Here is a 27,143-nt window from a genome sequence, read left to right as displayed (position 1 = left end):
GTTATAATATCATTTTTAGCGCTTTAATTATTTTTAAAATTATTTTCTCTTGACCGCTTAATTAAATTTCTCTAATTTTCTGGTAATTCTCCATTTAGAAATATTATTTTCTCTTATATTTTAAGAAAATTATTTATTTTCAATACGTCACCATTAAACCAATTTAAAACTATCTTTTGGATTTGTTGGATTGGCAGCGGCCCTCTGGTGGTCAACATTCTTTCGCGTTCTGTGCGTTTGACATCGTACTCTTGGAAGGAGGGAGACGACACTTGACTGTTGGCTGTGGTTCGAATCGGTTATACCAATGGCGGGTTAATAATTTCAACTACTTAAATTATTTTTATTAAACATCAAGTTAATTTTCAAGTGAAAAGTTATGAAACATGTGTATAACTCAACACCTCATGGAATCTGGATACGAATCACCCGGTAAAAAAATTGTCAAATAACTATATTTTGCCTGGTTTCATACCATTTCATTAAGGTATATAAAATGTGTGTAGATGGATATTATTATATTAATATTATATTCTCTCAGATAAATCATATTTTATATTCCCATTTCACATTCAATGTCATTATTTGTTCATATTTTCACACCCAAAATAGTTCAAGGTTACCTGAGATTAGTTTTTGTTTCATTTTTAATGGTCTTTTTTCTATATTATTGCTTCTAAAAAGTTTTCCTCATTTATTTCTTCTCTTCACTTTTTGCTCATGTTTATATGGGAAATAAAACTGGGAATGTTTTTTAGCCATTTGGGAGAAACCATAATATGAAGTCATAGCCCCTTTGACCACCTAGGGAAACCACTACAGCCACAGTCAAGTCATCATGGAAGTATGTCGATTGGGAGCAAGCTACGGGACATTTCAGTCCCATTTTTGTCATCTTTCCACCTGTACCTACAGGAAACATGGTTTAGCACCTCCTCTGGTGCTAATTTTATGGACTGCAGCATCGGACTTTACCTTGAAGTCTTTCGATGAAGGGATTGGTTTGGGAACATTTAAAGTTTGTGGTTTGAGTAACTATTGTGCTTATATTTCAGACATTTGGTTGATGTATTATGTTATTAATTATTTGGTTTCAGATCTAGTTACCTTTGCTTATTTGACATATTTGTATATTAAATTATCAGGTTCCCAAACTGTTGTATGTATGGTAATTTACTTGTGTGCACAAGGTAATCAGGCCTAGAAAATTAGGGTTTTATATTTTATTATTGGTTTGATATTTATTTTGTAATATTACTTGCTTGTTTCCCAAATATTTTATTGCTTATTCGCTTTATTTCATTTGTTCGGTTAATTTGTCGTTACTTTATTTCATTGCATTTGCTCGGTTAATTTAGGTCATCGTTTTGGTATTTATCTTAGCTTCATTTCTATAACTTTTATTAATTCATTTTGCTTAATTCATCATTGTATTTTCTCTTCGTCAGACTTGTGCCTATTTATTTATATTACTTTTAATATTTGTCGGTTTTAATTTAGTTGTACGTAGCAAGCGTACTATAACCATTTAGTAGAAATCTCATGTGAGTTGTACCCTATACATAAGTAAGAGGTACTTATGTAATTTTGTAACAGGTAACATTATTGTAGTTATCTCAAATATAACGTATGTATAACTTATGTCATTTTAGAGTCACATGATTGCACTTGATGTAACTCAGAGATTGTCAAAAATCTAGTAGTTATTTTTAATAAATATTTACTTATTTTGTATATCATTTATTTTAATATATTTAATATTTGACAGCAGTGTAAGATACCGGAAAGGGTGATCGAAGACCATTTTCCTGGCGCCCATGATTTGTTAGTTCTATTTAATTGGTTCTTCTTTAGCATTTATTCATCGCTATACATTTTCAGAACGTTATTCTTATCTTAGTATATACCTTTTCTAGTCATCATTATCTACTTGAGCTACTGTTCTTCGACAGGCATGCAAACGAGCCGTATCCATCCTTGAGTGTCAAGTTGTTCTCTTGCGTCTCTTGGTAGTCAATTCTATTCAGTTTGCATCTGTTTATTCATACTTCTACTTCTATCCCTTTTAATATCCCCTTCTCTTCACTTCTACATCCTTCCACTTTCCTCCACTAATACTACTGGAAAGTAGTATTTTTCCTACTGCGGCTTCTCAAAGTAGAAGCCACTTCACTCTCTTCTTTACATCCCATCTATTTTCATTTTGTCCCACTAGTTATCTGAATTTTCCTTACTTCTGTTGGAGTTTATCTTCTATTTACTTTAACTCCAACAGAAGTTCTTCTTTTTTGTTTCAACACTACCTGGAGGGGTAGCAAAGGAATACCAAAAATATGAGAACGAACGTTGGACAAAACATGCTGGTAAATCAATTTAATATTAATATGACCCAAAAATAGAAAATGAATTAAGAAAATCATCTTGGTATAGAGATAAAAAAAAGAATGATGACGATAATAGTGATACTCACATTCACATAAACTTAAAATTACCATAAGTGATAATTACTTACCCTTCTATGAAAGCTTCGTGCTTTGGTAATTCGGAATCGGCAAATTCATCGTCTGATTCCGAATCGCTTTTTATTAAACTAGGACTACTAGGCGGCGTATAAAAGTTGTCTTCACTTTCGGAATCTTCATCTGAACTGCTTACAACAGAATTACTAATTCCACTTAGGTTAAGACCATTTGGAACTGTAAAATACAAATCAATAAGTTAGTTTGATAAAAGTATGCCATAGTTGTAAACAATGGTAGAATATTAAAACAATGCAATGCCACTTGAAGGTATGCGCGGTGTGCTTTTTTGACAGGACATTATGTATAACATACTACTTAGTGCGGCTTATGTACATTTTCACATTAGTTAGGTATCTTAACACATTAAACGCCACGTGAGTTGTATTTAACTCACACCCTGTGTGACCCAGGCGTTATGTGAGTTAAATATAATTCACAATAACATTGACATTCTGAATGAGGAGCCTGAAGGCAAAAACAAAAAATTTTAATGTGGCGGTTAATGTGTTAAAATTGGTTCAATATTTGTTCATATGTTATTCAAAGATATTCAATAGGTACGTGTCTTAAAGCTGAAAAAGTTTATAGATTACTATTAGAAAGTACTTAACATGTAGTGTTGTGTGTTATAGGTACATCATTAGTCATTTGAGCTACTCTATTGTGGTCACCACACAACATGTCTTGAACCACTTTGAAAACTTTTAACCGCCTTAAGAGCGTAGGCGCAACATTTCGAGACAATGCTTTTAAATACATGTCAATTTTTTTCGAATCCTAAGAAAACTAATAAAATATTTTTGAAAAATTTAAACGCAGAATGAATGATTATATTATTACCGAGGGCCGAAAGTCCCTGAAAACTTCTATAATAATTATAGAACAACAATTATTGTTGTTTTAATAAGTTACAGGGGTGAAAAAAAGAGATAATTCAGTGTGATTTATAATTTTAAATATCTTATTCAAAACAAACTTTTGTTTATTCTAAGGGACTTTCGGCCCTCGGTAATAATGTAATCTTTCATTCTTCGTTTAAATTATTCAAAAATATTTATTAGTTTTCTAAGGATGCCACAAAAAAGAATGCATTTAAAAAGCATTGGTCCGAAATGTTCCGCCTACGATCTTAAGATAGATTTTATTTTTAAATAAATGGTTTGCTAATGATACAGAGCAGATATATAAAAAATAAGTCAACGCAGTGCGTTGGTTTTTTTGCAGATAACATTTGTACAGTAATCTTTATTTTGTATGTGCCATGTGACATTTGTAATGTAATTTTCAGCCAAAATTCTGTAACTATTTGATAATACTAGGTATACTGATATAAAATGATTTAAAATATTTAATAAAAACTTAAATAGAATGAAAGATAATAAAGCTAAATGCATACCACAACTGGAATCATTTTTATCCTCCTCACTAAACGACAATTTTCTGGTAACAGGTTCCAAGTTACTCGCCCCGAAAATTGAATGGCTCTTAAAACTGTTACTCCTAGACACACTGTTATTCCTTTTAGATCTTCTCGAGTGATACACGCACGTACAGGCCTCCGCTTTATCCCAATCTTTGACACATCCCCCCTCTTCAGCTCCTTGTTTGCTGTCAAAATTCTGCGACAAAACATTTAGTATATAGTGCAAAAGACAAATCAGTTGTCGCTTATGTAGGGTAGGTTTACGCGTTTCCGCCACTTCTAAGTTATGACTTTCGTCATCGGAAGAAAAACAGTCTATACTTTTCGTCAAGTTGTCTAGCAACGTTTCTAGCTTTTCGCAAAGAAAACCTCGAACGTTTTCTTTTAGATTGTTATAAAGTTTTTGCCCGACTAATATACCGAGACGCGAATGGATCTTTTGAAAATTTATCAAAGCGAACCTACTATCGTCCATATAACTAGTCACTAACAATTCTAGCTGTTTAATTTCCGTTTCTAATATTTGTAAAATATTGTCCTCGCTACACAAAATATATAAAATGTCATTGGAAACCCTATTGGCGAACACTTGACACGCCTTATCAATATAATTAATCGAATCACTGTTCTGTACTCCCGAATTATTCGATATGGTAGAATCGTTCAACCTGCAAGCGGAAAACGCTTCACACAAGTTAGACATCGGACTCAGCACGTCCGTACCGTCCAAATCTGCCGATGCACTCTTTTTGAGTTCCTCCAACACAGTTTGGTTTAAGATGGCATATTTCTCCGATAGATAGGCTTCAAACAATTTGAGTCCTTCTGCCGAACTAACGTCGATAAAACAGTCCAAAAACGGCCAATATTCCTTCCAATTTACGTCGAACTTATTAGCTAGTCGTTTGCCGATTCTTTCTAATCCTTTTTGGGGATCTTTGTACTTGAGTGAAGCTATGTTTATTAAATTATTCGGTTTGGATCCAAACAGAGAAACATTGCAGTTTCGTGGAGGAGTTTTCCATGCTTTTCTAAACTGTTGCGCTTCTTTTCTCTCCATAGGACCAGCATATGCGTGGATCTCTAGTCTTGGGCTGAGGGGATTGGAATTTATTACCTACAAAAAAATAGATTTAAGTTAACTTGGCAAACAAGGAACACATAAAAATCTCACGCACACACATGAATGCTATTCTAAATGAATGCTATTCTATTATATGTTATTACAACTATAATAAAGCAACAAAGCCAGATCTGTCACGACTTCCAAAGAAATCTAATCTCCGTTTCAAACATTAGAATCAGTATGATTGTATATTGCAAGGGAGATTCCCATTCTATGAATTATCATAAATAAATCCTCATTTAGTATTTCACAGCAGTTAACAGCTGGATTGATCCCATTCCTTAGTGTAAACGTAATGTGTGTTGACTTGGAACTGTTAACTTTGACTCTCCACAGTTTAAACCATATTTCAAGTCTATTTAAGTGACTTTGTAGTATCTGAGAAGCTCGGGTTGGATAGGCCATTAGGACAGTGTCATCAGCATATGTTGCAATTGTTGTACGATCTGAAGTTGGTATATCTGCTGTGAACATGAGGTACAGTGTGGGCACAAGGACACTTCCTTGGGGTACGCCAGAGTGGATGTGATGTAGAGTAGTGAGAGCCTCCCCTAGTTTTATCTGATACGATCTGCCGGTGAGATATGATTGTAGGAGCATGCAGATTGGATGAGGCAGTTGTCTTTTAAGTTTTGATAATAGACCTTTATGCCATACCTTATCGAAGGCTTGAGAGACATCAAGAACCTTTAAGGCAAGCCGCACACCAAAGAAACATGAAACGTAAAACACGTTTCATGAAAATAAAACACAGGTAAACAAATCTTGAAGTCCGCCTGCCAATGAAACGAGTGTGATTCATACTCATAAAACATTTTTATTTTCGGAGAGTTTCATAAATGGCAGGACGATTATTTCTTTAGCAGTGTTTTATTTCCATGAAACGTGATTTACGTTTCATGTTTCTTTCATGGCCTAACAACACGTCACTGCCAATAATAAATGACGCCAAATACTTGGGGATTTACCTACACAGCCGCCTAACATGGCAAAAGCATATTTGGAACAAACGACTGCCACTGGGACTGGTATATAGAAATATGTACTGGTTTATGAATCAAAAATCACGCACAAGTCTAGACAATAAACTGCTGATCTACAAATGTGTACTGAAACTTATCTGGACGTATGGCATCCAAATCTGGGGAACTGTCAGTGAAACAAACCTACTGAAGATACAGCGCTTTCAATCAAAAGTTTTAAGGCAACTGTGCCAAGCTCCTTGGTACATTTCAAACCATAATATACATAGGGATCTCCAAGTCCAAACCGTCAAAGAAGAAATTATTTCTCTGTGCTCCAAGTACATACCACAATAGACTCCAGGTTCACCCAAACATATTGGTCACCAATCTCCTGACACCCCTACAGAACAGAAGACTAAAAAGAACAGGCACTCTTGACCTCAACACTAGAAACTAATTATTCATTCCAATAATTACTATTGTACTATTCAAATCAATTCAATTAATTATTAATAACTGTATTAATTCAATTATTATTGTACTCTTTTAGGTATTCACTACTGGGTGAATACTGACTGTGTCACTTTCTTAAAACTCATATACAGTCGGAAAAATAAAAGAATAGGGCTTTTCATCGATTGTCATTTGTTTCGAGCTTCTGTCATGTGTCACATAATATTAATATATCTACGTCATACGTCTTTGGTTTGTATTATTGTATATACCAATAACGTATGTCGTAGATATATTAATATTATGTGACACATGACAGAAGCTCGAAACAAATGACTGTGAATGAAAAGCCCTATACCCACGAACGATCACATAAATCACTTATTGCTGTCTTTTCCTATAAGTAACAAACGTTTGTTATAGAAAAAGACAGCAAATACAAAATAAGTGATTGATGTGATCATTCATGGGTATTCTTTCATTTTTCCGACTGTATATTGTTTATTATTTTGTATAAAATAGATCGCAATACAATGGATGTCAAAAAAAATTAGTTTGTATTGGCCCTATCCTTCGTACACTGACTGAATCTAATCTCTGAGATGCGGTATAGTTAATTCTTTTAATAAATATCATTAATCATTTTTAAATCTTTAGTTAATTAAATTCATTGTTAAATATTTAATTCAGCTTAATAAAATTTTAAAAACTTACTGGTGGACTAGAAGGCGAAAAAGGTTCTCCTACCACAGGCGGCATGCTGTTATCTTCCGCTCTTAAGACTGGTACATAATAACTATCCTGAAGCAGCAGGTCTATGGCCTTCTTCGTCGCTGTTAAGTTATCTCCTTCGGCCCTTTCACATATTACCTAAAAAATATGTAGCTAAACAGTTTCCTATACAAGTGCATGTATGTACATTAAACCAATTCGGAAAACCCAAACACTTCCTTTAATATACCATTTATGTTACGAAAGGTTACGAAAAAATATCAGGTAGTGTTCAATTTTTCGCATACAAAAAATAATCTTATATTTTTACTGCACGAAACCCATAATTGCACTCCTTAGTTAAATAATTCTTAAGCCTACCCTGTTTAATAGTAGGTACCTATTCATCAATACCCAATACAGACAATTATTATTAAGCTTGGACATTGCGAGAGAGGTAACTTCTTCTATTTATCAGCACCCGTTGAAGAGTGAACAACTCATCGATCTTGTGTCGACAGTTGTTAATCGATGAGCCTTTCTTTTGGACTAAATCTCAGAACGAAAACGAACATTGAAAATATTAATCTCTCTCTCGTGTGTTAGCTTTCGTTTGGCAACACATCTCCGCAAAATAAGACGGTAATCCGATATAAAATAACCGTTAAACCGTTAAGAACAATTAAAGCTCGTGAACCAGTTTAATCCGCGAGTAAAACAACATATGTGTTCGCGAGACGCAAAACGCAATCAGTGATCAGTGACACAGGATTTTGGTAAGACATTTTATAAACTTATAATATTGTCTGTTTATTATAATTCCTCTATAAATTTCCGCTTGAACCAGCCAACCTAACCTAATACAGTTCACGCCCCCTGAAATTATATTAATAATTTCACATATGTAGGTACCTACATGATTTTATAGTACAAGGGGAATGTACTCCTAAATTTATGGTCACATAACTAGGGTGTACAACCGTTGTGAAACCTTTAGGAGTGATTCTTTACAAAAATATGTACTGGCAGGATCATTTCGAACACATAAAAAGGAAGTTTTTGTAGTATTTTCGATGTATAAAGGTACCTTTGGTAGTAATTACGGACTTTCAAACCAACTTGGTTATCCGGCTTTACAAGGCAGTTCTAATACCCTGGATAGTAATGCATCTCCGGTGTGGTCCCCTAAAGCATAGAAGAGAGGGGCTACAAATAAATTTAAAATAATGAGCAACTTGGTTCTAGGGAACAGTTGGGCCATGACACAACTCTGACTGCATCTCTAGGGATGAGCCCTTTGCATCTTGAAAGAAAGGACAATTCGATAGGTGCAGCGCACAGATTGAAGAGACATGAGCATTCCAGAGCAGGGATCAGACAGAGGCCCAGTACTAGTACCAATTTGTTAACCAGATAAACATCACGAGTTATAAGATGATTGCTGAACCTACTTCCAAATGAAGAATAATCTTACTAGCTACGTTTACTTTAAGGTAGCATAGAATCAACAAACAGAGATCAATATTTACAGATCGATTACCTATGCAAGACATTATATTAAAACTTACCTGCTCTGGAGTTCTGTTATATTTATTTTTTAAAGTTTTATCACACTGTGAGTAAGAGACCAAAATTTCGACAACATCTAGGGCTCCATGTTTGGAAGCAAAATGGAGAGGAGTCTCGTTCAGTCCTTTGTTTGGAGTATTGAGATATAGATCTAGTAAAACGGCAGCTCTATCTTCGGCACTTTGTTGATTATCATCACCATACAACAATTTTATAAACTCGGGATTTGCAATAGTTGTTAATATAAGTTCAGTCATTTCTGCATTTTTGGATTTGGCAGCTACATGTAATGCATTGTAACGAGGACCCTCCTAAAATAAAAGATATATATGATCTAATAAGTATATGTTACTAACTATCTTAAGGACGGTCTGTGACAATATAAACAGTATTTAATGCCTGATTACACCAACAGATCTTAAGCTTAAGACGTTCTTTAAACTCAGCTTACGAAGCATAAGCGTTACACCATTGAGTCTTAGATCAATTTTCAGCTTGCCACAATGGATTGCAACGTGGATTGCATAGATAAGAAGCGAAAATTATGGTGCAAAGTAAGTGACACTTATAGCAGCCCTATCTATGTGATGATCTAAGTCAGGGGTTCCCAAACTGGGGGGCGCGCCCCCCCTGGGGGGCGTGAGGACAGATCAAGGGGGGCGCGAGACAAGTTGAACATTAAATTAAATTTAGTTATTTTTCTAAAATTCAAAATTAATCGCTTGTTAAACTGTGTCTAGTAACGCAGAGTAAGCAAAAGTTATCTCAAATACCTCTTTTTGACAACACTGTGATTGATTTTGATAACATTGATAATATGACCGAAGGCATACAAAACCAGGTAGTTGATGCAGTAAAATAATCGCCTAAATAATAAAATTTTTTGCTATTCAGCTAGACCAGGGTACTGACATAGCACAATGTTATCAGTTAATTGTTGTTCGGTATATTCAAAACGAAAGAATGAAAGACAAGCTACTCTTTTCTACAGAGTTGGAGACGGGAGTCCACGACAAAAGCTATTAATGTTATGAAAGCAGTGTGAGAGCTTTTTGACGAACATGAACTCTCTGGGCAAAAACTGATCAGTTTATGTACAAATGGCGCGCCTTCAATGCTTTGTTTTCGCTCAGGCTATTTGCAATTAGTAATAGAGAAAAATGCTGATGTGATTGGGATACATTGTTTTATACATCGACAAGCCTTGTCAGCAAAAACCCTTCCAAATGAATTTATGGCTGTCTTGAAGTTGTGTATTAAAATAGTAAAGTACATAAAAAAACAGTGCGTTGAATACTCGACTGTTTAAAACTCTTTGTGAAGAATTATAAAGTGAGCACAAAACACTGCTACTTTATACAGAAGTACGATGGCTCTCAAAAGGAAACATGTTGGCAAGATTATTTGACCTTTGAGATGAAGTAATCACCTTGGAACATTAAAAGCAAATGGCTAATGAGCTAAACATGGCCTTCAAAAACATTGTACCCAAGTAATATTGGCTTATTTGTCAGACATCTTTGACTCGTTGAACAGCCTTAACCGAAAACTGCAGGGTGGAGACTCAAATATAGTAGTTACTCATTGTGATGGAGGCTTAGTAATTCAACTTTGGAGGCGTAAAATATCAGCAAACCCCTAAAATTATTCAAATTTCTCTAAAGTAGAGCCAATCTCAGAAGAAACACGCTTCAAGGACATTTAAGAAGGATCAAGTTTGAATATCCAAATATCAAACCATTTGGAGAGCCTAATTGAAGGGTTCCAGAAATACTTCTCAAACACTTGCGACAATTTTATTTACAGAATGTCAACTGATCCATTCCATGTCAACATAGATTCCTTGTCTGAATCAGTTCAAGAAGATGCTTTGCAAATAAATCCAAATTAATTTTTGAATGATTCCTCTGCTAAATACTTTGTTATAATGGACAAACCTTCATTTTGGTTAAAATATTTCAAAGTGTATCTTAGTGTATCACAGGAAGCTCTTCATTTATATTTACCTTTTTCAAGTAACTATTTGTGTGATTTACAAATACTTTAACTAAGTCAAAACTTGTGGCAATTAAAACAAAACTATCGGAATAAACTTGATGTTGCTAGTGACTTGTGCTGTGCACTTACTAAAACTCAGCCACGAATAGGCTCACTAGTAAATAAAATGCAAGCACATCCATCTCACTAACCAACCTAATATATTTTTCTTCTATTAATAATTTTTGTATTTTATGGCAACTGATATCATTGTATCTTATGGCAGAATAAATAAATGTTTCGGTTTCAAGCTAATACTTATTTGTTTTTGTTTTGTTCCTATTAAGGCGCATAAAATTTATTGTAAAGGGGGGGCGCGAGAAGCTTTCATTTCAACAAAAGGGGGCGTGGTACAAAAAAGTTTGGGAACCCCTGATCTAAGTGATCTGGGCTAAGCTAGAGCTTAAGATTTGTTGGTGCAACAAGGCATAAATGATAATGCACCCCCTGTGTAGCTCAGTGGTAAGAGCGCCTACCTTTGGATCGGAAGCTCCGAATGGTCGTGAGTTCGAATCTCACCAGGGTCAGGAATTTTTCGTTTATTATAAATTAATAAATGAAAATAGTTTCTGTCCTTGTGGGATCGGTACTCACCGGAGGGACCGCAGACGTTCGGATACAATTAGCGTCTCTTTGCAAAGACAATGACGTCGACTTTGCAAAGTAACAAGACAAATTATAGCCCTTCCAGGGGCTTCTTAAATTAATATACCTTTTACCAAGAGGAATTTTTCATTAAATTTACTTGTAATTAATTGTATACAGCCAGCTACAGGAAATTCTTTCTTGTGGATATTTACATATCCCTTTCAGTACTGTTTATTTTGCCCCATGCTGTATATACTACTAACTGCTAATTATATCTATCATTACATAAAAATAAGATAGAGGAAATTGTATATGACTAAATAAATGTACAACCGACATTTGTGCTTGTGGGGGAAAATTGTAAATAATATATTTAAAAAATAATCGAGTACCTAATTAATCTAATACATTTTTTTAAGTGTTTTTTAAGTGTAATACATTTTTTTAATGTTCCTTATTTTAGTTCAAAGTAATAAAAAGTTAGTTAATGAAACGTCAAAAGGAAATACTAGATCATAGCCCAGAAGCCCAAAAACTGTTGTGTTATCGCAATAATGGAATTATTTTAGTAATAAAACCTACATTCTGGATCACATCATCGATTCTTTTTCATAACAAGCTAGTCAATAAACATAAAAAATCAGCTGTTCTAAACTTGGCTTATACTGAAGAACAAAATCTTGGCAATTGCCCAATTGGAATATGTATTAATAGTGTTGAACAATTAAAACTGATAATATTCATATTTCATTAAAATGATTGTGGAAATGAAGGCGATAAAATTATAAACTGATTAATAAAAACGTTGTGCTGGGTTTGGTTTATTTTTCCCATTTAAAAATTGAATAAAAAAATTAAAATTTTACGATCCAACAACTACAGTAAAAAATTGATTACTCAATTCAATAAAATTATCTCGTATATATTTAGCAACTCAGTGGTATTACCAACTTAATTAGCATTAATAAATTTGTTCCATATTTTTGGCAGATCAATTAATTTAGAATATGATGAAATGCGAATAAAACAATGTAGTCTAGGCGCCAGCTGGGTCACCGTGGCCTTTTCAATTCTGATGAGCAAATTCAACGGTTTCTTGTTAGACCAGGGAGCATCTGTAAAAATATTAGTACATTTGGACGTTGAGAGGTGACTCATATTTTTTTGCAGAAATTGCTTGAATATAACTCATATAATAATATTTGAGTTATCCTCCCACTCAAAAAGGTCCGGAACATTGTTTAAATAATCAAAATGTCAAAAAATGAGGAAAAATTCGATTTTTTTCTTCGTTTTTTGATTATAACTTTGAAAGTATTCATTTCTGAGGAAATTCTTGTTGCAAAATAGCAATAATTGCCAAAAAACCATAAAAAAAACAATTATTTACATTTTACGTTTTTCAACCATTTTTGCTACACTTTTTTGTTATTAACTTTTATTGCTATCTATTACTATAGCGGAGATATTGAGCTTTACCCTACTAATCAATCACCCTGTATGTAAAAAAAATTATACTTGCTGTCTGCTTTATATTCAGTCCTGCAAGATTTTGAAAAAATTAATTTTTTTTGCGAAAGCTGGATTGCAAAATTTATTTTGCAAAATCTATTTAACCGATCTTAATGAAATTCACAGTATTGTTTTCTTATATCATAAAGTTTTTATTGGTAAAATATGAAGGTCCTAAGTGTAGCATAAATGGTTGAAAAACGTAAAATGCAAATATGCTTCTTTTCATGAGCATTTTTCAGTGCGTCACAAATGATAGAAAAAAAAGGTAAGTCCGTGATAATATACATTTTAGTGACATGACATTTTAGTTAAATCTGACAGCTGTCAAATTTTATTTGCAATTTGGCATAAAAACAAATCAATTCTGTTTATTGCATTTATAAAATGGTATTTTCTTTGATTTGTATAGTGTTATAAACTGTACAGATTATATTCGTAGATATATTATATAATTCGAAAATAATTTTTATTTCGATTATAGCGCCATCTATTGACAATTAGAATAAATGTTATAAATGTCACCGACGAAATGTAATCACCGACGTGCGTTTTTTTCTGTCACATGCAATTTAACGCGTTAGAAAGAAATCGAAAAACTGACGCACTGAAAGATCCTCATGAGAAAAAGCATACTTGTTTTTTTATGGTTTTTTGGCAATTATTGCTATTTTGAAACAAGGGTGACAATGTTTAACATTTGTAACCAATCCTATATTGTAGGAAATTTAATTACGCAACTTTTATATCGGTACAACTTTTCTCGAAAGTGAATACTTTGAAAGTTATAATCAAAAAACGAAGAAAATAATCGAATTTTTCCTTCATTTTTTGACATTTTCATTATTTAAACAATGTTCCGGACATTTTTGAGTGGGAGGATAACCCAATTATTATTATAGGAGTTAATTCCAAGAAATTTCTGCAAAAAAATATGAGTCACCTCTCAACGTCCATCTCAAAACAGATGCGTCCTGGACTATGTGGATTTTTGGCTGCTCATTACGAATTTCGAGGGACGATTTAGACCAGGCAGAGTGGTCAAAAAAAATTTTATAAACAATTTAATTGTTTATAAATTGAAGGGTGTAGAATCAAAACTCGCTTTCTCCAAAATTTTCATTTGTCACAAAACGCTAAAAACTTGTTAAAAACAATTGATTACAGTTATCAGATGGATTTAAGTTTCATATTATACAATTTGACCATAGAAATTGGAATTACATAATGAATGGAATCAAACTTTCGTCAATAATTAAATAATTAATTTTTTTTGTTTGGAGAAAGTGAGTTTTGAAGCAAACTTTTGGAGTGAGCCAGTTTTGAAACAAACTCGCTTGGAGAAAGCAAGTTTTGAAACAATTTCTATTTTGGAAGATGAAATTTTACAGATTTTGTTTTGGCTAGAATAACGCCAGTAACGGTAATAATTCTTCTTCTGCCCATTACAGCTATCACACATCAGACTTATTTAGTGGTGTACATCTGGTAGCTTTGGCAAAGGCTGATTTTTGACCATCAAATGATATTATAAGAATACTGTCGTTTTTCTCTTTCAGTAAGTCATAAAAAGCGCCAGACTGCAGCTTTTGTACCCTTTTCTGAGCCATGAGTGTAACCTTTTCTTGTTGGTATTAGAAGGACGGGTTTGATTCAAAATGCTTATTTTAACATATAATTTATATTAGTCTAGGCGCCAGAGGGGTCACCGTGTCCTTTTCATTTCTGATGGACAAACTCAACGCCTTCTTATGGATTTTTGGCTGCTGATTACGAATTTCGAGGGTGGATTTCGATCCGAGTGGTCAAAAAATTGTTATAAACAATTTAATTGTTTATAAATTGTTTATAAGGCTCTGGCTCATAAACTAAAAGAGATAGAAAAGAATGTTTCAAATAAAATTTGTTCGTTAATAAAAAACGAAGAAAAAAACGTTTACTAAACTTAAATCCAACAATTAGAACTCAAGATATTGTAAAATTAGTGCACAATGCAAATTGCAAAATAAGTATGTTTCGAAGCTTTATCAATCAATTAACCCGGCTTCTACACATGCATTTTAAAGCCTCATTAATAGGCTTCCAAACAAAGTTTGTTAAATTACTTTATCTTCATTTGTTTTAAAATTATACCCGTTTGAAGTTAAAATTTTCTTTAAAAAATTGTACATTAATTTATTTATAAGTGTTTCAAGTAAATTTGAGCTGTAAACATTTATATTTTAATTAATAATAATGATAGAAGAACACAAAGGGAATAATTTGAGCTTAAGAAAATGTTCGTAAGTTTATTTTTGGCCAAGATATCGATATTTTAATGCCGCGCTATAAGGCGCAACATCGGCTCACAGTCAAGTATTTTTCGACGCTTTATCGATCGTAACTCGGCTTCTACGCATGCAAATGAGTCAATGTGTGATATCCATATAAAAATGGATCGAGTTATTTTGCATCATCATCATTGCATATAAAACGAGCATTTATGTTGTGGCGGCATACACACAATTGACGTGCCTTTATGATGCTGCAAAAGAACTAGATCCACTTTATATGGATACTATCTACTATCCACTGGATATCTATATGATATAGATAAATTATATCTATATCATATAGATAGATAATTAGACTCTGAAGCCCCAGAAAGTTTTAGTTTTACTGCGTACAAGAACAGACTTAGTACCACCATGTAACTGTAAAAATTGCTCTAAGAACTTATGCAGATGTAAAAAAGCTGAGATTCCCTGTATATCTCGATTCAGATGCATGAAACAAAAAGTTTGTAAAAATAGTATTAATAAATAATATCAACTTACTTTTTAGTTCTATTTCTGAAATATTAGTTTTTAATGTTTTTTTCTCATTTAGTACAAAAAATAGAAGACAAAGTAAATAGAATGAAAGGTGATACGAGGTTACAGTATGATGATTTAACTGTAAGAATTATAGAATAAAATTTTATTAGGATCTTCAAAAATAAAAAATAAAGATGACGTATATATACATAGAAATTATAATTTGCATCGAGAAGTTAGCGCGTGAACATTTACGCGGTGAGCCGATCTTGCGCCTCAGAGCGCACTATTAAAATATCGATATATTGGCCAAAAATAAACTTACAAACATTTTCGTAAGCTCAAAATGTTCCTTTTGAGTTCTTCTATCATTATTGTTAATTAAAGTATAAATGTTTATAGCTTAAATTTGCTTGAAACCCTTATAAACAAATTAATTTACAATTTTTTTAAGAAAATTATTACTTCAAATGGGTATAACTTTAAAACAAAGAAAGATCAAGTAATTTAACAAACTCTGCTTGGAAGCCTATTAATCAAGCTTTAAAATGAGACCTTCTAAGGTTCATTTGCATGCGTAGAAGCCGAGTTATGATCGATAAAGCTTCGAAAAATACTTATTTTTCAATTTGCATTGTGCACTAATTTTACAATATCTTGAGTTCTAATTGTTGGATTTAAGTTTAGTAAACGTTTTTTTCTTCGTTTTTTATTAACGAACAAATTTTATTTGAAACATTCTTTTCTATCTCTTTTAGTTTATGAGCCAGAGCCTTATAAACAATTTATAAACAATTAAATTGTTTATAACAATTTTTTGACCACTCGGATCGAAATCCACCCTCGAAATTCGTAATCAGCAGCCAAAAATCCATAAGAAACCGTTGAGTTTGTCCATCAGAATTGAAAAGAACACGGTGACCTCTACTTGGCGCCTAGACTATATTGGATAAACCTAATTTTGAGACAAACTAGTTCTAGATCCGTGTCGATTCAACCAGCAGATTAAAAAAATATAAACAACTCCATTTCGGCAATGGATGGAGAAAGCGAGTTTTGATTCTACAACTCTAACTAAACAACATAGACTAAAAGAGATAAATTATTTTTTCAAATAAAACATATATCTTTAACACTATATTTCTATTGTTAAGATTCATTGTTATCAATAATTTCATTTTTTTTTGAGTAACAAATAATTATATCAGTCAAATTTAGATTTCAAATGGTTATTTAATGAGTGTTAGAGAATACTAAAAAATTAGAAAAACACTATTTCTTTCTTAATATCAAGTAAACCAGAAAATCTGGGAAGGCAGGCTACATCATGTATTATATTGGTACTTTGCAAAATATGATCATATCTTAGGCCGCACCTACATTGGATCCGATTTTCTCCGATCAGATCAGATCCGACGTCGGCCGACGTCGGAATAGAAAATAAACCCATAGTATTAAATGGGGGTGCCTACATTGGATCCGTTTTTCTCCGATCCGATCAGATCAGATCAGATCCGAAGTCGGCCGACGTCGGAATAAAAAATAAACCCATAGTATTAAATGGGAGTGCCTACATTGGATCCGTTTTTCTCCGATCCGATCAGATCAGATTAGATCCGATATCGGCCGACGTCGGGAGTAGCTTCTCCTATTCTCATCGAGAAGTGTTTGGTTTCATTCCGATTGGTTGCAAGTTGAGTTGCAATTTTAGTTGCAAGTTGGTTGCAAGTTGGTTGCAAATTGGTTGCAAATTGGTTGCAAGTTGGTTGCAAGCTGGTTGCAAGTTGGTTGCAAACTGGTTGCAAACTGGTTGCAAACTGGTTTCAAACTGGTTTCAAACTGGTTGCAAATCAATTCATCATCTCCTTAACACATCTTAATCGGAACTCATTGTCGGTGGTCGGTGGTCGGAAGATTACTGAACCAATGTAGGCACCCTCGCCGGAAAACCGGTCTGATCGGATCTGATCTGATCGGAGAAAGACGGATCCAATGTAGGCACCGCCTGTCGGATCGGATCGGATCTGATCTGATCTGATCTGATCGGAGAAAATCGGATCCAATGTAGGTGTGCACTTAGGCTTAGGAATGGTGGTTGCTAACAAAACACCAGTTTTTGGTTAAAGCAGTCATTTTTACTTAAGGATTATTGTGGTGGTTATAAGTGGTCAAAAAACTGGCTATTTCAAAAACTAGTTATTCCAAAAAGACAGATAAACTCCATTATAATTGCAAAAACATTAAATACATATGCGCAGTACATCTAAATTACATACAGTTATACAGGGTGTCCCAAAAAGATTGGTCATAAATTATACCACAGATTCTGGGGTTAAAAATAGGTTGATTTAACCTAACTTACCTTAGTATAAATGTGCACATAAAAGAAGTTACAGCCGTTTGAAGTTACAAAATCAAAATCAATTTTTTCCAATATATCGAAAACTATTAGAGATTTTTTATTTAAAATGGACATGTAGCATTCTTATGGCAGGAACATCTTAAAAAAAATTATAGTGAAATTTGTGCACCCCATAAAAATTTTATTGGGGTTTTGTTTCCTTAAACTCCACCAAACTTTTGTGTACGTTCCAATTAAATTATTATTTTGCTACCATCAGTTAAACACAGTGTTTTTAAAACTTTTTTGCCTCTTAGTATGTTCTCGAAAAGCCAGTTTTTATCGAGATATTTTGAATATTTGTCAAATCCACTACATATTTGTATATGGTTAAGTACGATTGTAGAGACCTGGTAATAATTTGAAAATTTATTTATAATTTACAAGAAGCCACATCTCGATAGAAGGTGCCTTATCGAAAGAATACTAAGAGGCGAAAAAATTTTAAAAACACTGTGTTTAAAGAATGGTACCGCAATGATAGTTTAATTGGAACGTACACAAACATTTGGGGGGTTTAAAGGAACGAAACCCCCATAACATTTTTATGTAAACATATTAAAAAAGAAGCCACATCTCGATAAAACTGACTTATCAAAAAATACTAAGAGGCAAAAAAGTTTTAAAAACATTGTGTTTAACTAATGGTGCCACAATAATAGTTTAATTGGAACATACACAAAAGTTCGGGGGGTTTAAGGGAACAAAACCCCATAAAATTTTTATGGGGTGTACAAATTTCACTGTTGTTTTTTTAAAGATGTTCCTGCCATAAGAATGCCACATGTCCATTTTCAAGAGTTTCCAATATATGAGAAAAAATCGATTTTCTGTGGTATCATATATGACCAATCTTTTTACATACACATTACCACTCAAATATATTATGTTTCTATTATTGAAATGTTTGTCAGATAAAAATCGGCCTGCGTTAGCCAGACTTCAGGGCTATCAGAGGCTGACTTATCGGCGTTCCACTGTACAGTTTTTTTAATCAATAGCCAATACCCAATAAGTTAAAATGTTATTTACAATGTTACAATGTTATGTTACAAAGAAATTTGAATTTTATAGCATTTTCAAAGCTGCGTAATAAGCGTATGAGTCAAAAATATTTGTTTTTGTTTGCATGCATTCGTTTTAAGATCATGTTACCTTATATTTTTTAATATTATTTTAATATTTAAAAATATGTGCAAGTTCCCTATTTGGATCGAAAATAGAAATAAGTCATCAGTGTTGTCAAATCAGTGAGTAAAAAACCAATTTTAGGTTATAACAGGTTGGCTTTTCCCATCCATATTATATCTCGAAAAATAGAGTTTCTTACATATTAGCACACAGTGCAGACCAAATGTTAGCTTGGTCGCCTGAATGCAATTATGCAACATTTTAAGATGTTTTATTTACTCATTGGATAACCTAAAGGCACGGATAAAATAACTCTTATTAATATCTTCAGATTATGTAGTTTATAGAAATTATTGGTTTTCGTTTTGCTAAATAAACTTAAAATGTTCTACTCAATTGTTTTTTCAACAATTCAAATTTTGGAGTAAAGCACTAAAATTATTATTTTAACTTATATATCATTAAGTAATATCACATTTCTATTGTTAATATTAATTGCTATCAATAATAGGCATTACTTTGGGTAACAAGGGATTAATACCAGCCAAAGCAACTGAGAATTTAAGTAGTTGTTCAATCATTGTTAACGAATACCTAAACATTTAAGGAACCACTACTTCATCACATATTGCAATATTGGTATTTTGGAAAATAGGATCATATCTCAAAGAAGACAAAGTTTCCTACAGATCAGTACATTCTGCAGGCCAAATCTTTATGGTCTCAATGCAGTTATGGATAAGGATAACACATTAAGATTTTAAATTGTCAGACTTTAACCCATTTGCTGCCAATAACCAGCGCATACAGTGATGAGCGCACTAATAACCGGCAAAATAACGCAAAAGATGGAAAACATATTAAGTTGTGAGATAAAACGGGATGAACCTAGTGGAGGTGTTAAATTTAGCAATAGTAACTTATAGATTAACATTATATTGTTTCCCACCTTTAGACATATCGAACGAATTTGAGAAATGCCACTGTCACAGTGACAGTTTTAGTTGACATACTCATCTGATACGTCTAAAGGTGGGAAACAATCAATCAGGGTTGGCAGGTTTAAACCAACATGATTAAAACCATGGTTTAAACCAAGGTTTAAACCAACTGTTTTTTTTTAACCAAACTGGTTTGAACCAACTGGCTTTTTTAAGAAAAAAACCAAACTGGTGTTTTTGTTTAAAATTTTTAATATATCTGCTGCAAATGAAGAATAAATTATATTTTTATATTTTTGAACTTAGTACATAGTTATTTAAATATTATTACGTTTACAGATGTTTTTTTGTTGTATTAATTTTTTATGTGTGTAAATAAAAATAAAAGTTGTCTTAATAATTTTTTCATTATTTATTACTACTGTTATACTATGTTATAAAATAATTTATTCATTTTTAAAGTATTTAGACTTATAATACTTTGTATCAAATAATCCTGGTTTAAACCAAAAAACCTGGCTTTTTTGGTTTTTTGCAAAAAACCCTGGTTTTTGCCAACCCTGCAATCAATACAATGTCAATTTTTATGTTACTCTCGCTAAATTTAACAACTCTACTAGTTTTATTTCGTTTTATCTCACAATTTAATATGTTTTCCATCTTTTGCGCTATTTTGTCGGTTATTAGCACACTCATCACTGTATATATCGCCTGGTGAGAACAATAGTGACGAAACTTCAAAATGAACATTTAGAGATAATCGTATTTGAAGTTTTGATGAAACTGCTAAACAGTAAACTGACTTATAGGTCATCATTTTGCAAAATTTTTCTAATGTGCTTTCTAGATATGTAAACCAATTAGTAGAAGTAATTTTATTTGAAGAAAAGATGGATATTGTATTTATTTTTGATTTTTTTTCTGTGTTACGCCATTATTGCATTATTGAAGATGTTTAAGTTGATGTTTCGCCACTATACTTTAATACTACTATACTACAACAGTTTAGTTTCTGTTTTAAATAATTAAAACATTTACTTTTAAAAATAAATTAAACGCATCAAATAAAATATTTTATTTTTCACACCAGTTATGCTCAAAATGAAACTAAAGTACAATAGAAAAATAATTAAGTAATTTTAAGTAATTTTATTTGAAGAAAAGATGGATATTGTATTTATTTTTGATTTTTTTTCTGTGTTACGCCATTATTGCATTATTGAAGATGTTTAATTTGATGTTTCGCCACTATACTTTAATACTACTATACTACAACAGTTTAGTTTCTGTTTTAAATAATTAAAACATTTACTTTTAAAAATAAATTAAACGCATCAAATAAAATATTTTATTTTTCACACCAGTTATGCTCAAAATGAAACTAAAGTACAATAGAAAAATAACAAAATAAGATCTTAAGTAATAATTATGAAAACGATAAACATGATAAAAGATAAAAAGTAAGCAAAAGAACTATGAATAGTAAAATTAAATTCATCATTTCACTCACACGCATGTTTCGTATTTCAAACTACTAAAGAAATGATTGTGGGTAGAAGGAATTGATTTATTTTGTAAGACTTCTTTTTAGAAATGAATATTGGTTCTCGATAGTGTAGAATTAAACAATACTGATCCAAAGTGGATAGAAGCTTTCTTGATTTGCTATTTCTAAGTACCTAAGAACGATTGAAACTGAGTTTCTTTGTAAGAAGTTTTATAAAAAAAAACACAAAAGCAAAAACGACCACACAGACAAAAGTACTTATTCGCCACTATTGCACATTGTACTACTATCTTTAATAAAATATCTAATATTTCAAATACATGTAGGCAATTGATATAAAGTTTGGTGTGCTTTTGTCGTTAATGCATCAAAATATTTGACAAATTCACAATACCATAAAGACTTGTAGGCGCCCTCTAGTAATAAGGAAATTAAATAATTGTTAGCCGATATTGCACATAAAAGAGGGCATATTTAGATGTCGATTGATGGACTTATTTTCGAGTTTTGCCACTATTGTTCTCACTAGGCGATATGTTAACTTCAGTCAGGTGCCGTTTAGATGCCAGTGAGTGATATGGTTACTTCAGTCAGGTGCCGTTCAACAAAATGGCTCCTAGTCGAATTCCAACCTCTTCGATAGGCAGCAAATGGGTTAAGAAAAGTTGGAAGGTAACAATAACCTAGATATTACATATACTACACCTGATATATAGCTGGAGTATCACCACTGCTAACTAAATATCTTGGATTTTGCCATATTGTATCCTTTACTAATTTATAGTTGCCGCTTTCAATGGCTTTTCGAAGCTCAGTGATTTCTTGTGGTTTTGGTCCCTTGAAAGGACTAGCTTTTTCCCCAATAGCATTTGCACTATTTAAAATGATATTATTGGGAAACTCACATCCATTCATAGCAAACTCCACAGCTTCATGATAAAAACTGAAGGCCTTAAATCGGGACTTTTTGTTCTTTTTGGCAACTTTCAATGCCTCATTTTTATCATCAAACACATTAGGCGCTCCATTATATTCTCTGTTATCATTTGGAGTGTATACTCCGTAATAAATAGTGTTGATTTGTTGTCCATCGTTCATATTGTCTTATTTATTTGAACAGTTGGAATTGTAACTGAAAAAATTCAAAAATGTTATCGTATTTTGAGAGAAAACTATTTTAAAAACGTACCTTTACTTAACTAACTTAGGTCAAATATAATTCATAACGTTCATATGTAGTTGGAATTTAAAACAATCAGTAATTTTTATAAACTTCCTACAAATTTCATATCTACAATTTTTAAATGGTTATTTGCTACACGTACTCGCTTGTGTTTACAACTAGGACAAAAAACAAGAATGACAAATTTTTGACAGAAAGCAACATGACATCATAGATGTTTATTTTTGGAACGCAATTAAATTTTCTTTATTTTGGCTGCACTGAAATAGGCTTACACGGTACAGGAACGGTTTAGCTAATTTGTCTTGTAAAAAATAAGTAATTTTGTCTGACAAATTTTTAAGGGTAATCCAGTTGTCGGACGCACCAAAGTTTAGAAACCTCGACTCTCCCTCCCGAAAATTTTCCGAAATAGAAAAGTTGTCCGAGTCGACATGAATAAGTGAATAACAAAAGTCATATGAGGCAGATAATAATAGGGAACTTGCACTAAAAAATTTTTTTGTATAAAATTGTTAATTTATGATTTAAAATGTTATATTCAAAATATTACGTCTTAACAATGAATAGTGTACGTACAACATATGGTCAAAGTTTCGCGTCTAAAATTTCCGTTTCAAACAACTTCAAAAGCGAGAGCTGGGCTCTGACGTCACAGGCCACTCGTATCGTTTGCCCGTTCGGTGGGCTATTGCATTTAATGCAGTTTGCCCATAGATAAATAATATAGTTGAAATATCTTGTTTTACTCTGTGGCAAAATGATTTTTTCTGTGACAGGCAAAATATTAACATTTTATTTCTGTTGACATGTATCAAAAAGTTCTTTTTTATGAAATTACTTTTGACGTTTCTTGTGTTGAAGAAGAAAGAAGAAATAAATAACTTAAAAATAAACAAAACTTTTAGTAATAAAAGTATGAGAGTAACTAAAAAGTATTGGTGCTACTATCGAAATGCTTTCTACAGTTGGGTTTCTACTATAGCTTGCGGTCTACCGAGGGATGCGGTGTAAGTATAAGCTGAGATGATAAAGATATTAACTTGTAAAATTACAATAATGATTCTTCTTATTTATGCGTATTATTAACTTTGTAAAGAAGGATTTTGTTGGCTATGTACACGTTCTATCGGTACGTCTGCTAATCACCATAATCTTTTCTCAGAAGGCTTTGAACACAATAATGAAAGGCTCCAACTCCAGTAGGTACTAATAAACATTACAATAAAATATAATCTTTATTATAATGCAAATTACACCGTAATCTTTTCCAGGATATACGAAATCCTTCGATTAGAGGTAGGTAGATCAAACCCACGGGGTAAACCGTATACTATAATATAATGGTACACTTCGCGTCAAAAAAAACTTCAAGTTGTGTAAGTTGATCTTGTCACAAGTGTCATTCTAATTTCTAGGGCAACGTTGCCAGTTCAAGGAAAATATGATATCAAACTAGGTAAAAACGGGGCTGTGCGACAGACCGCATTTTTTAATATACTAAAAACTAAAACAATTGTAATTTTGCGTCATCTCAATTAAGTATCCATACATTGATTCGTGTTTTATTATAATTTATGAAAATATTTCAATTCAAAAATGTTTATAGATAATAAATTATGACATGACTTTAATTTATTATATTTAACGTCAAATCGAGAGGTGTGATTGGTTTCTCGTAAATTATAGGGCAAAACTGCATTAAGTTGTGTAGAATAAATAAAACACACTGGAAAAATTAAAAATTTAATTTGAAATTAATACAAAATGAATAACTTTTACAGTGAACAAGTGTGGAATTTAAATATAATATGTATTACAATTCGAAATATACATTTTAAACGTTATTTTTTTGTATTTAGATTTAGTGCAATTCCGTTATCTATGATGGCAACAACGACGTGATTCACGAACAATGGGTGCATTCAGCAGACGCAATCGCTAAGTAATCGATTAGTAATCGATTTGTGATTTACATGCTGAATGTCACAATTTATGTGGCATTCAGCAGAAAATCACTAATCGATTAGTTAGCGATTGTGTCTGCTGAATGCACCCAATAATTGTCAGTCTGAACACAGGTTTACATTGGGAAAAAAAAGTGTACCAGTTTTATATGACGCGAAGTGTACACTTCACGTCAAAAAAACTGGTACAACCACAAACCATACATACTCGTAGACGTTTCACGTAAATTGTCAAGTTCAAGACAGCAAATTAGCTACCATTCCAATCCAGAGATGTCGCTGTCAGTCAATTCTCTTGTCATATTTAACAACTGACAGTTGACAATTAAATTAATTTGTTATTTACTTTTTATTTTACAGTTTGTGGCTTAAATATTTTATGGTGTTACGTGGTGTTTTATGGTGGTGTTACGTTTTTAATTAGATTTAATCACAATTTTAATTAATTGTATTAACCTCCTCTCCGTTTTTGTGAGTAGAATTTTTAGTTTACATTGATCATCCCGTGTTGTGTTTCTCCACATTTAAAAAACAATATAATAGATCCTGAAACAGTTTATTCCAATAGACAAGTGTGTCATCAAAATTTCGGGCCTATTATTTTTGGAAGTTTGTAAAAGATTATAAGGTATTTATCTAAACAATCATCCTACAAGATTCTTTCAAAAATTTTCATTCAACTCAATATTACATAAAAATATCAGTGCTTTCACGTGACACATGGCAGTAGTGTTTATAGCATTTTGAAAACAAATTGGAACATTTGAAGTTTTCAGTAAAACATTGAATAAAACATTGAATTGTCTTTCTGTTGTTTTAATTTCCTGCGAAATTTCGTCAAAAATCCCGCAAAATTTATAATTTGAAATTCCCAGGTAACTAAAATTTGTTAATTTAGTTCCCATTCCAATCAAGGGATGGCGTTAATTCGATCCGAAAAATTAACATGGTCGTGAAACGTCTATGAGTATGTATGGTTTGTGGGTACAACTCTTATAACCGAAAATCGTGTTTTTCAAGTTGTGTAAGTTGATCTTATCACAAGTGTCATTATAATTTCTAGGGCAACGTTGCCAGTTCAACGAAAATATTATATCAAACTAGGTAAAAACGGGGCTGAGCGACAGACCGCATTTTTTAATATACTAAAAACTAAAACAATGATAATTTTCCGTTTCCGTCATCTCAATTAAGTATCCATACATTGATTCGTGTTTTATTATAATTTATGAAAATATTTCAATTCAAAAATAATGATAGATATAAATCTTGACATGACTTTAAATTATTATGTTTAATGTCAAATCGAGAGGTGTGATTGGTTTCTCGTAAATTGTAGGACAAAACTGCATTAAGTTGTGTAGAATAAATAAAGCACACTGGAAAAATTAAAAATTAAATTTGAAATTAATACAAAATGAATAACTTTTACAGTGAACAAGTATGGAATTTAAATAATATATGTATTAGAATTCGAAATATTACGTTATTTTTTTGTATTTAGATTTAGTGCAATTCCGTTATCTGTGATCGCAACAACGAAGTGATTCACGAACAATAATTGTCAGTCTGAACACATGTTTACATTGGGAAAAAAAGTGTACCAGTTTTATATGACGCGAAGTGTACCAAACTATTGTTATAAACGGTTTAAACAATCTTATTAATAACTCTTACTTATTTGCCTTGACACCTCGCATTTCTCCAATAGAATAGCTTTCACTACTTTTTATAAAAGTTGCCACCATGAAGACATCAACGGTAGGTAAGTTAGTCAGATTGACCTTTTGAAAAACCCTCGTCCGTCATATTATTCGTTTTAAACTCTTTACAAAGTAGCACTCAACTTTATCAATTTCAGTTTAAAACTAAGCTGATTGGGAAACTACTTGTTACAATGTATAAGATGAACATAAATAATACCTAGGAATTTTCCATTAAAGACGATTAAAATGTAATATACCCGTGATACCTACCCTAATCGCGTTGTTTGCGACTGATAGGCCCGGTTGACCGTGGCCCGTGACGTCGAACCAATAGAAGGATGTTCAAGAGCCTCCTAAGATATTTGAATTTTATAGCATTTTCAAAGCGTCGTAATTAGCGTCCGGGTTAAAAATATTTGTTTTTTTCGGATGCAAGCGTTTTAAGATCATGTTACCTTATATTTTTTAATATCATTTTAATATTTAAAAATTTATGCGTTCCCTATTTATTTTTTAAATGTTGGACCCAGGGACTATATTCCTTTTCACTGTCTAACGATCCAATGGATTTAAGTTAATAAGATCACAATAATAAAAGAAGAAGAA

At 32.3% G+C, this 27,143-nt stretch overlaps 1 protein-coding gene across 1 annotated transcript in view; it reads right to left on the bottom strand.

Annotated features, from left to right (window-relative positions):
* The window catches only part of LOC114349016 (ankyrin repeat and LEM domain-containing protein 2 homolog), a 33,115-nt gene extending 10,079 nt beyond the window's left edge, over positions 1-23,036 (bottom strand). The window contains exons 1-6 of the mRNA XM_028299453.2: positions 22,871-23,036; positions 22,387-22,813; positions 8,769-9,080; positions 7,204-7,359; positions 3,919-5,062; positions 2,513-2,696 (exon numbers count right to left, since the gene is read on the bottom strand). Of these exons, the coding sequence (XP_028155254.2) occupies positions 2,513-2,696; positions 3,919-5,062; positions 7,204-7,359; positions 8,769-9,080; positions 22,387-22,779 (2,189 nt within the window). The 5' untranslated portion in view covers positions 22,780-22,813; positions 22,871-23,036. The remainder of the gene's footprint in view (positions 1-2,512; positions 2,697-3,918; positions 5,063-7,203; positions 7,360-8,768; positions 9,081-22,386; positions 22,814-22,870) is intronic.
* Positions 23,037-27,143: the final 4,107 nt, after the last annotated feature.

This window comes from Diabrotica virgifera, chromosome 3 (assembly GCF_917563875.1).
Source record: "Diabrotica virgifera virgifera chromosome 3, PGI_DIABVI_V3a".
NCBI classification, from domain to species: domain Eukaryota; kingdom Metazoa; phylum Arthropoda; class Insecta; order Coleoptera; family Chrysomelidae; genus Diabrotica; species Diabrotica virgifera.
Note: the sequence above shows the minus strand (reverse complement) of the source record. Positions and strands in the feature narration are given on the sequence as shown.